General features: G+C 36.1%; 1 protein-coding gene across 1 annotated transcript in view; it reads right to left on the reverse strand.

Annotated features, from left to right (window-relative positions):
- Window positions 1-12393, reverse strand: part of CCDC171 (coiled-coil domain containing 171) — a 287055-nt gene that overhangs the window by 147428 nt on the left and 127234 nt on the right. The window contains exon 19 of the mRNA XM_029919663.1: window positions 11338-11454. Coding sequence (XP_029775523.1) covers window positions 11338-11454 — 117 coding nt within the window. The remainder of the gene's footprint in view (window positions 1-11337; window positions 11455-12393) is intronic.

The following is a 12393-nucleotide window of genomic DNA, read 5'->3' on the forward strand; positions in this document are numbered from 1 at the left end:
TCTTGTTTTCTTCTAGGAGTTTCATAGTTTCAAGTTTTATATTTAAGTCTTTAATCCATTTCAAGTTAATATTTGTGAGTGGTGTAAGATAACAGTGCAGTTCCATTCTTTTACCTGTGAATATCCAACTGCCCGAGCACCACTCCTGAAGGGACAGTCTTCTCTCCGTTGAGTACTCTTGGCTCCCTTGTCAGATATCAGCTGACTATGCCTGCTTGGGTTTTCAGCTTGTGCTTTTGGCTCTAGACTCTGTTCTATTGATCTATTTGTCCATTTGTATCCCAGCACCACACATCATTATTGCTATAGCTTTAAAGTATAACTTAAAGTCAGGAAGTCATGATGCCTCCTGCTTTGTTCTTTCTCAAGATTTCCTTGGCTTTTTGGAAACTTTTGTGGTTATAAATTTTAGCTTTTTCTACTTCTACTAAAAAAAGCCATTGGAATCTTGATGGAGATTACATTGAATCTGTTGATGGTTTTTGGTAGTATGGAAATTTCAACAATATTAATTCTTCTAACCCATGAACACAGGAAACCTTTCCATTTATTTATGTCTTCTTTGATTTTTTTCATCAGTAACTTATAGTTCACAGATTAGAGACCTTCCATACATTTTATTGGTTTTAATACTATTGTATATGGAATCGATTTCCTTATTTTTTTCAGAAAATTCATTAGTGTGTCAGGAACTTCTTTGAAAGAATTCTAAAGGTTTTCCAGGTTTTGCAGATTGCTCTTTCAAAGAAAAAGCTGAGGATTTTGTATTTGGGGAATACCGTAAAAAATATACACATGAAGAACATAGAAGTTCACTTGAATGGATAAACAACTACTAGGTGCAAAGCTGCTCTGACACCTACCCAGAAAAATCCACCAGCATCCATGTGTACATAGAAGATGATTACATGTCATGTATGTGATGGGTCTCATGATTACTGATTAGCAAAGATGAGCATAAACCATATCTGGAGATAGTTACAACAGCTGTATTACAGTATGAAAACATCAGTGATTTCTATCAGTAACCAAGTCACTATACTGCTAATATTACTATGGTCTGTCATCAACACTCATAATTGAAGGAAATGTCAAATTTTGGTTAGTGGTTAGTGAAACAATATTTAATTTTTCCATCCAAATCCACAGATGTACTCCTATCTCTGCTCCCAAATTCTGTCCATGGACCCTTTTGAGAAGGCTTCTGTGAGTCCAAGGTTAAGAGACCTCTTATTTAAGGAATACGTTACCAAATTATGAATCTGTGTCAACTTAAATAATAAGAAAGCTACATATCTGCACTACTCCATTCAGGGAAGTGTAATATAACACTATGCTCTCAGTTTTTACTGAAGGGGAATATAAGAAATATTGACAAGAAAAAACTTCTGCATCTTCTATAAAGCAGCTTTTAGAGATAGAGACTGTAATGTTATTCAATATTTCCAATATGATAATCCATGTAATAAGTTCCTCCTAAGGCTTAGCAGCAAAATATCATTTTTGCTATATGTTCGGAGACAGAGAGCATCTCACATCTGAGGAACAGCATGCAATTCAGGTTAGCTAAATTGCAGGTTTATTAACGAGAGTACTGCGAGGTGAGGCTATATAAATAGATGAGAATCAGATTAAGAAGGCTCTTGTATACCATGCCAAAAAGTTGATTCATACAAGAAGAAATAAGGAATAATGCTGTTGCTGATAATGAGGCCAAAGATATGCAATAGATCAAGCACTGTTTATATGCACATTAACTCATTTAACCCTTACAGCAGCAAATGAGATGGCACTAATATTACAGTCATTGAAAATAAGAAAAAAGAACAATGAAAATGGTTACAAAATGACCATCATAGCAAAATACATACAAAACAACATGAAAGAAGTACACATCAATATTGATCATATTCTTAAAGAGATTACAAGAAACTTATATTGACTTCCTCATACTCCTCAATGTTTTATAAATGTTCTACAATACGTTCATGCTACTTTCTACTTCTATAACCCTTCTTCAAATTATTTCTTTGCTAAATATGATAGATAGATAGATAGATAGATAGATAGATAGATAGATAGGTAGATATAATGGCAGTGTGTCTATTAATGGACATCCATTGGTAGGTTTAAAAGGGAACACCTGCAAAAAATATGGAGCTAAAACAATAGCAATAAGGCTAGGATAAAAAGCGGAGTAACAAAATATGTAGAATATAGAACATAAGAGTAAGAATAAGTTAGGGTGACTCCCAAGTTTTTTTTAAGTTTACTTATTTATTTTGAGAGAGACAGAGACAGCATGAGCAGGGGAGGAGCAGAGAAAGAGGGAGAGAGAGAGAACCCCCAAGTAGCCTCCACGCCATCAGTGCAGAGCCCAATGGAGGGCTTGAACCCACGAAACTGTGAGATCATGACCTGAGCCAAAACTGACACCTGCATAACTGACTAAGCCACCCAGGCACCCCAAATCCCAGGTTTCTATTTTAATTGCTGCTTTGGGGATGTCTGTACGAAGTACAAATACAGAAAATTTAGGAGGTTTAGGGACAAAGAAGATGATTAAAATTTCGAACATGCTGAGTTTGAGATGTTTCTAGGATGCTCACATAAAGCATCCTGCCTTAAGCCCTGCTAGATACACAGGGTTTAAATTCAGGCAGGACAGGAGGGTAGCCCCTAAAACCCCAGAATTTCTGCAGTGAATAGAGTGTCTTTGAATTCATGCTGGGCCCATAGGACCACACTTCACAGTTCATATCAATGGGCTGGCTAATGGTGGGCATCTCATACTTCATATTAACAAGATGACTAAAGGTAAGGACTGGCCATGTCAGAAATATGATTGGAGATTGGGGCTTTGAGCCAATGTGACATTAGCTCAACCTCCACAGAGGGGAAGGGAGCTGAGGACTAGTTCAGCAACATAGCCAACAACACAAGAAATCATGTTCATATACTGAAGCCTCAACAGGAATTCTGGACATTGAAACTCCAGAGACCTTCTTGGGTGAATAATACTCCTTATGTATTGTCATAAATTGATGACAGGCGGTTACCTTGTTCCAAGGGCAATGGAAGCTTGCTGCCTGGAATCCTAGACTTTTCCCTCTGCATCCCTTACTTTGGGTCTAAGTTGTTTCCATTACATAGGGGCACATGTACCCCAATGTTCACAGTAGCACGTTCAACAATAGCCAAATCATGGAAAGAGCCTAAATGTCCATCAACTGATGAATGGATCAAGAAGATGTGGTTTATTTATACAATGGAGTATTACATGACAATGAGAAAGAATGAAATATTGGCCATTCATAGCAACATGGATGGACCTCGAGGGTGTCATGCTAAGCGAAATAAGTCAGACAGAGAAGGACAGATACCATATGCTTTCACTCATAAGTCTAACAGGAGAAACTTAACAGAGGACCATGGGGAGGGGAAGGGGGGAAAAAGAGTTAGGGAGAGGGAGGGAAGCAAATCATGAGAGACTCTTGAATACTGAAAACAAACTGAGGGCTGAAGGGGGAGGGGGAGAATGGGATGGAGTGATGGGACATGGAGGAGGGCATTTGTGGGGAGAAACACTGGGTGTTATATAGAAGTCCAATGCGCTATCCATTGCGCCACAGAGCCGGCTTGGGTGTTATATAGAAATTAACATGAGGGGTGCCTGGGTGGCTCAGTCAGTTGAGCATCCGACTTCGGCTCAGGTCATGATATTGTGGCTCGTGGGTTCAGGGCCCGTATCAGGCTCTGTGCTCACAGCTCAGAGCCTGGAGCCTACTTCAGATTCTGTGTCTCCTTCTCCTGCTCATGCTCTCTCTCTCTCAAAATTAAATAAAGACTAAAAGAAAATTTAAAAATAAAAAAGAAACTAACATGACAATAAACTATAATTAAAAAATTAATTGTTTCCATTGGCTATAATAAACGATTATCCTATATACAGAACTTTCTTGAGTTCTATAAGTCATTCTAGCAAATTAGGGAACCTGAGAGAATTCATAGAAGCTCCTTAACTCATAATCAGCTGGCCTGAAGTGAAAGTGGTCCCAGGAACTCCTAAACTTGTGGGGTCTGAAGCAAGGACAATGTGGGGACTGTTCCTTCTCCCTGTGAAGTTTAGCTGGACACTTTTGCACTGTATGACTCCATTTTTATGAAATGCTTGAAAAGACAAAATTACAGTGACAGAAAAAAAGATTAGTTATCTTGAGCTAGGAGTATGTAGGGGTGACTTCCAAAAAGGTGAAGAAAATGTTCTATATATTTTCTGGTATACATTCTAGCATATATATTTTTTAATCCATTCAATTTTATAGATAAATGAGTAAATTTTATTACACATAAATTTTATCCCAGTATGTTTGACTTAAAAAGAAGAGACAGAGTTCTATGTCTGATATTATTGAGAATGTTATTCAGTCTATCACAATGTCCCTTTTAAGAGCTACAGGACAAATTGCTATCTAATCTTAGTCCAAGGACATTTTTATTTCTCCTAAGTTTCTGGGCTTTCTATAATAACATCATTGGCAACTGAGTCTTAAGACCCCAAATTTGTACACATCTATACAGGCCATCATAATTGGCTTTTTCAACATCATTCCTGGTTCATATTTGCTTCCACTTTCTCTTACTCAAGTTTTAATGCATATCATACAGTCATATTTTACAAATGCCTGTAAACTGCCATAATTTTCTTCTAGAACAGGGTGGAGGTAAAATAATATTTCTAAATGCATATCTAATATTTTATTATAGATATGAGAAGAAATGTTTTCCTCCGTACTTTTACAAAAATCTGAAAAACTAATTATGTTGCTTTGCTGGATAGCATCAGGATTTGCAACCTACCCTTCTAAGAAAAGGCCTCAGGCTCTTAGAAGCTTCCTGCAAACTACCTATAAATTGCAAAATATGTTGATGCCTCACCTATATTTCTTAAAATAATTTTGATTTGTATACTATTTTAACATTATTAGCAAATACACCCTATGAAAGCTGTGACACTAGAATTTAGTACTCCCAATGAGAAACTATCCATTCAAAAATTGTTCTTAAAAATTATGACAGACAAGTAAATTTTAATTTGACAAACAAAATATCTATCCACTGAAAAATTCTTTCAACTTTCCTGTACACCTGAAATTTTAATAATAAAATGCTTGAAAAAAATATGGAACATGCAAAGGTAATAATAAAAAAGAAAATCACAAAATTAGAAGAAAATTCAGTAAATTAAATGTGGGGCCCCAAAATAGACACTTGTCGCTGTGAAGTATCAAAGGTGATACATGATATGTACAGGTGCTTGTTCCAATTTCAAATGTAAGTTGAAGTTGTGTAAATAACAAAGCTCTCTAAGTTACTTCTGATCAAACTTTACTGTGCATATAAGTCATCTGAGGATCTTATTAAAATGCAGAATCTGATTGAATAGTTCTGGAGTAGAATCTGAGATAATGCATTTCTTTTGTTGTTGTTCTGAGATTTGGCATTTCTTTTTTTTTTTTTTAATGTTTATTTTTGAGAGACAGAGACAGTGCGAGCAAGTAAGGAAGGCCAGAGAGAGAGAGGGAGACACAGAATCTGAAACAGGCTTGAAGCCCTGCGTGGTCAGCACAGAGTCCCATGTGGGGCTCGAACTGACGAACCATGAGATCTTGACCTAAGCCAAAGTCGGATGTTCAGCTGACTGAACCACCCAGGCATCCCATCAGCATTTCTAACACATTCCCTGTTAATGCTGATGCTGCTGGTCCACAGACCACACTTGAAGTAGAAATGCTCTTTTTATGATTTTGTAAGAATCAATAAAACCTTAGTTTTAAAATATACATAAAATAGCCACTTATTAACAGAAATATCTTTACTTTGCTTTGAACTTCCTAAGTGTGAAACCTCAGTGTTATGCCAAATACAGCCCATATCTCTGAGTTTTGCCTGAAAGAGTTGCTATGACCTCTACGAAGTTAACTCAAAGTAACAAGGAAAGAAACTTCTGAGTAGTCATAGCAGAGGCACATATACTGGGGTCATCTCTCTTTGGGATAATTATGACTTAACTATAGAGGAAATGTGTCACAAAATGTATGAACTTGCTATTCATATCCATCTACTATTTATTCAGAGATAATTCCAGGCAAATCAGCACATTTGTTTCTACCTTTGGAAATTCAGGCAAGACGAGACATATGAAATGTTCAGCTATCTAAAGAGTTCTTGAGTCCATTCCCATAATGATTGATATCCCAGCTCTTCAGTGGAAGTAACGTTCTCCCCTGTTTGAGGTAAATGATCTCTTGCAGGCACGCCATTTGGATACCTGGAAGAGGTAATTTATCTCAAGTGGGCAAACACTTTAGTGAAAGCAAGAAGGTTGCCACCTGTCCAGTATTTACAGAGGCAACACAGAAACTGCCTGTAAAAGTATTTACTGCCTGTAAATACACCCTCAAAGTTAAGAAGGTAGCGGGAGCAGCCACCATTAGCACTTTCTGAGCAGTGAATTCAAGCTTATAGCTCTTGAACTTCCCGTTTCATGAAAGGCATAAGGTAATATACCAGTTCGTGTGAGATATCAGAACACAAAAAACAGGTAAAACAATAAACATGATTTAAATCTTCAGCAAGTTCTTCAAATAAGAAAATGAAAGAAAGGAACAGAAAAGAAAAAATACGGCCCAGAGAAATAGCTTTTTTCATTTCAAGATTTTCAGATTGCTTCCTTAATAAACTTTCCCAAGATTTTGACATTTAAATATCCCACTTGGTTAAAAGAATTAAGATACTACTCATGATATTAGGTGATCCAAGAGACAATGAATCAATTATAAATCACAACTAATATTCCTGATACCTGTCCTATGATGAAAATATCCTATTATGGATTGGTTAAGCAAATTATGAAATGTTGAACTGATAAATATTACCCAAACATTAGAAATCATTCCTCGGGGACACCTGGGTGGCTCAGTCGGCTAAGCATCTGACTTCAGCTCAGGTCATGATCTCATAGTCACATAGGGTTCTCTGCTGACAGCTCAGAGGCTGGAGCCTGCTTCAGATTCTGTATCTCCTTCCCTCTCTCTCTCTCTGCTCCTCCCCTGCTTGTGCTCTGCCTTACTCTCTCTCTTTAAAAAATAAATAAATATTAATATATATGTATATATTCATAATCATTCCCTAGAATAATATTAATAGAAATGGAGAAAATCCTTCAAAAATACGACTTTTTTTTAAAGCTAACGCTATGATAGCATACCATAAGTGAGGTACAGCATCATTTCTGTGATTTTCTTGCTAAAAATGCATTAACTGAATCTAATCATGAGGGAACATCAAACAGATCAAAATTGAAGGGTGTTTTATAAAAAACAACCTGTAATTTTCAGGATTATGATAGTCAAGGAAAGACTGAGAAAACTTTCCACACCGAGGGAGATTAAAGAAATGTGACTTAAAGCAACACATAATTCTAAACTAGATTCTTTTGCTTTAAAAGACATGGTTGGGACAATTAAGGAAAGTCGAAGAGGGTCTAAATGGTCTCCTGATGTTGATCACAGCTCTCTGGTTATGTGGAATGTCTTGCCTGAAAAACATACTAAAATACGAGAAAGTGATGGGCATCATGTCAGCTACTTGCTTTCAAATCATTCGGCAAAAAAAAGAGTTTGTGTATTTGCAACTATTCTGTAAGATTGAAACTATTTCAAAAATCATTTTTAAGTTCATTTATTTATTTTGAGAGACAGAGAGAAAGAGAGAGAGAGAAGAAGGGAAGGGCAGAGAGAGAGGATGGGAGAGAGAATCCCAAGCAGGCTCCACATTGTTAACACAGAGCTCTACGTGGGGCTCAAACTCGCAAACCATGAGATCATGACTTGAGCAGAATTCGAGAGTCTGACATGTAACCAAATAAGCCACCCAGGCGCCCCCTCAAAATAATTTTTAAATGCAAACAGAAAACAGTATGTAGCCTATGGTATCATTTATATCATTTGTTAGCCTGTTAGTAGATGGATGAGTGGGTGGTAAGAAGAAAGGAGGAAGGGTAAGAAGAAATGAAGGGTAGGTAGATAGAAAGACAGAGAGGCATAGAGGAATAAAACAGATTGGAAGAACACATAGCAATAGAAAATAATTAGTAGTCTAAAAATGCATATAGGCAGAAGTGTGTATTACCTTCAAGACTGTACTACACTACTTTCATGATGAGAAGAGTTGTAAGGAAACAGTTTTTTTAGCACCCACTATATGCTAGGTACTGTATAAAATGTTCGACATTTCAAATCCTCATAAAAACGAGGAAGGTAGTACTGTCTCCATTTTTAGGTAAAGAGTCTGAGGTCCAGTAACATAAAGTAACTTGCCCAATTTCACACAACTGATAACTAGTAGAGCTGGAAACAAAATCAAATCTGTCTTGTACAAAGATAATGCTCTTTCTCCTATGTGATAATATTTACTGTATATTAAGGTTATTCATACACTGAAATTATAAACTCAACATGACTACATAAGCTAGTATAGCTTTACATTTATTACCCTCCCTATTATCTGTTAATAACCTCTTATGTACTTTAAGTGTCTGAAAATATTGTCTCATCTTTTCTGGTAAAATATGAGGAAACACATTAAAATGAAAACAGATTACCTGGTAAAGGTAATATATTAACCAACCATCATGTTTTAAATGAATTATTCTACAAGCCAGCTTGTCAGGTAATCTCTGCAAAAGGTACACACTGATCATCTTTGTACTAGTCCAATAACAACTCAATTATTGACCTCCTGCCCAACCATATTCTTCCCTATACTCTTCAGGACTTTAATATATCAATTATTCTCCCCCTCTAAGCAACTATCACTTACTCTTCCGTAATTTACTTAGTGTTCCTTAGCCAACAACATTTAAAGCTTTCCCTAAAAACAAATCTCCCTGAACTTGCTATTTTCTCAAGCCATTAGAGGTACAACCAGATTCTAACAAGGCATTTCTGTTCCTGGAGATAGGTGAGCATTTAAAGACACACGACTCTTGGGCTTCCCTCTACTTGATAAGTCTTACCTACATATATTTTTATCAGGATCTCAAATAATCACTGCATCAATATCTTAATTTGAAAATATTGCAGGGGTCCACTTTTGGAAAATGTGCTCCCTGAGATTACTGTCTAGTTTTATTAAGCCTCTATAATTTGATCCCATGCCAATGTTCCACCTTTCCTCCTACGATGCTCCAGTATAGTTATGATAGAAAATACAGTTTAGTAATCAGCATATATAAGCCAGATCCTCTAGGCATGGATTTCCATTCCACCTCCTCAATGTCCTCTTCCCGTTCTGTGCTTACTCCCACCTCTGTATCTCTGCTGAGGCTCTACCCTCCAGCTAGATGCTGCCCCTCATCTGTAACGTACTGCCTATCGTTCTTGGCCCAGCGAAGGCCTTCCGATAAGGCTCCCTGAAGCCTTCCCAGTACTAGTCAGCCCCCACTGAGCTGTATCTTTCTTGGATTCTTACATTTAAAGTTAGTATTTCCTCATTCAATCCTTGATTACGTTCTGCCTAAAGTTATTCTTGAGTTGCCAATCTTGTTCTCTAATCATTATGCATATTTCCTAGAGGTCCAGATCCAAGTCATATGTGTTACTTTTGTCTCCCAAAGATATATAGCACACTGATAGTAACTAAATAAAGTAATATAAATAGGATTGTAGCTTAAGAACCAATCTATGTTAAGTGTTCACACACCTACAAAGGATATGATAAACACAAATAATCTGTTTTTCAAACTAAGTCCAGTAACTTTTATTAAGTTCTTGCAAGAATGTTAATTTTGCTCAGAAGTTATAATTCCAACATTCTTAAAATACATTTTATTTAGACTTTTATTTCAGACTTCAAACCCAGTACATTGAGGTTTTGCCAAAATATTAGAGATGAATAATGCTTACCAACATCAATGGGCTACAACCTAAAACTTTCTTTGTACAATAAGTTTCCCACTATAAGAACATAGATTCAGTTATCAGAAATCACAATAAATGATCTACATGTATATAGCAGAGCTGTCTAAAGAATTAAACTACATCCCAAATTATGATTTCATTAATGCTTACTTACAACATTCCACTCAGCAGGCAAGTATTACCAAATCCATGATATTATCTTTACTATTAGAGTGTCTAAAATCAGGGTGCCTGGGTGGCTCAGTCAGTTAAGCATTTGACTTCGTCTCAAGTCATGACCTCATGGTCCGTGGGTTCAAGCTCTGTGTCGGGCTCTGTGCTGACAGCTCAGAACCTGGAGCCTGCTTCAGATTCTGTGCCTCCCTCTCTCTCTGCTCCTCCCCCACTCACTCTCTGCCTCTCTCTCTCAAAATAAAGACAAAAAATTTTTTTTTAATTTAAAATAATTTAAAATAAAATAACTGTTTGAAATGGCCATAATTAATCCAAGGACATACCTCAACCAGAAGGTAAATGTATGTTATTCTTGAGAAATTTGTTTTCACTGAACTTTTCATACGAACATACCCTGCAAGCTGAGTAATGAAAAAATAAACCGAATTTTACTTATTTATTTATTTGTTTGTTTATTTATTTATTTATTTTTAATGTTTACTTATTTTTGAGAGAGAAAAACAAAATACAAGCAGGGCTGCAGCAGAGAAAGAGAGGAAGACACAGAATCTGAAACAGTCTCCAGGCTCCAATGGGGGGGTCGAACTCTGGAACAGCAAGATCATAACCTAGGCCAAAGTCATACACTTAGCCAACTGAATCACCCGGATGCCCCAATAAACCAAATTTTAGACCTTTGGAAATCACTGATTATAGGTTGTTCCACACCTGGTAGAAAGAAACAGACTACTCCGATTAACTCTATTGAAAATTAATTAGGAAAAATAAAAACATATCACCAAATGAGAAAAGTTTCTACTGGTTCAGTTATTCTTCAAACATCTAAAATGTGTAGCTAGAAGCAGAAATGAAGGAAGCCTAAAACATTTGCAAGAACATTCCCAGTATTAATTTACAAAAAAAAATTAATGATGATATTTCCTTTGGAAAATCAGATCATAAAAAAAAAAATAAGGTGGATACATTCACCAAGCAATGTCATTTAATTTCCTCATAAATTCGAACAAAATTACCCACCAAAATTTACATTAATTCTCTGCATCCTTAAATAGGTATTTAATAACCTCTCTGTACCTGAATGAAGAAAGATGAAAACTAGTGTATTTTCTTCCTAGATGGTTTACTAGAATTTGAACCGCATTTCTAGACATTTGCAAGGACCTAAAAGAGGGAATCGTACCTGTTCTACCAATGACTTCCTGTAACTCGGCCATAGATGCGATGACTGCAGCCAGAAGGTCAGAACTGGTAAGCCAACGGAGCGCTTGCGAACAACGTAACTGCTCCTTCTGGTGCCCTGCAAGAAAAGAAGAAAAGTCCACTATGCGATGCCTCAAACTTTTAAAATCCGTGCCTAAAAGTCATAGCAACATTTGACTATTTAAGAAATATTTAGACCAAAACTTGTAGGCAGAATTTTGCCTAGTGTGGAAAAGTCTACAAGCAATGTTAGGTTTGGACTAACAATTTCTTTGTATATATATGTAAGTTAAGTGATACCAAAAAAAGAGAAAAGAAAGTGTTTCTTTAGTTCTACTTATATTACTTCATAGCTTGATTTTTTATTTAAAAATTTTTTAATGTTTATTTGTTTTTGAGAGATAGAGACAGAGACAGAGCATGAGTGAGGGAGGGGCAAAAAGGGACGCAGACACAAAATCCGAAGCAGGCTCCAGGTTCTGAGCTGTCAGCAGAGCCCAACCCAGGGCCCAAACTCACGAATCTCAAGATCATGGCCTGAGCCAAAGCTGGACACTTAACTGACCGAGCCACCCAGGTGCCCCCTTAATAGCTTGATTTTTAAAAGTTAAAAATTGAAATCACTATTTCCTCAGAATAGTCAAGCTTTTTAAAAAAAGTTAACTGAAAAATTTACATTTGTCTCATTTCCATCCAATACCTCAATAGATTTTTAACTCTGATCACTTTAGGAGTATAATTTATTTTTGCTTTCTCTGAGTCAGTATAATTAATTTTAAATAAGACAGAGTCTCTAGATTGACTTAATTAAAAATCACTAAATAAACTCTCTGCTTTACTATGAAAAGAGCATTCAAATGTAATAAAGCTGGATATATATATATATATATATATATATATATATATACACATATAATTTCAACTTTGTCCAGCTTTACTCCATATATATACTACTATATATATATATATATATATATATATATATATATATATATGCTGTACAAAGTTGTAAAGCTGGACAAAGTTGTAACTATAT

This window comes from Suricata suricatta, chromosome 13 (assembly GCF_006229205.1).
Source record: "Suricata suricatta isolate VVHF042 chromosome 13, meerkat_22Aug2017_6uvM2_HiC, whole genome shotgun sequence".
NCBI classification, from domain to species: Eukaryota; Metazoa; Chordata; class Mammalia; order Carnivora; family Herpestidae; genus Suricata; species Suricata suricatta.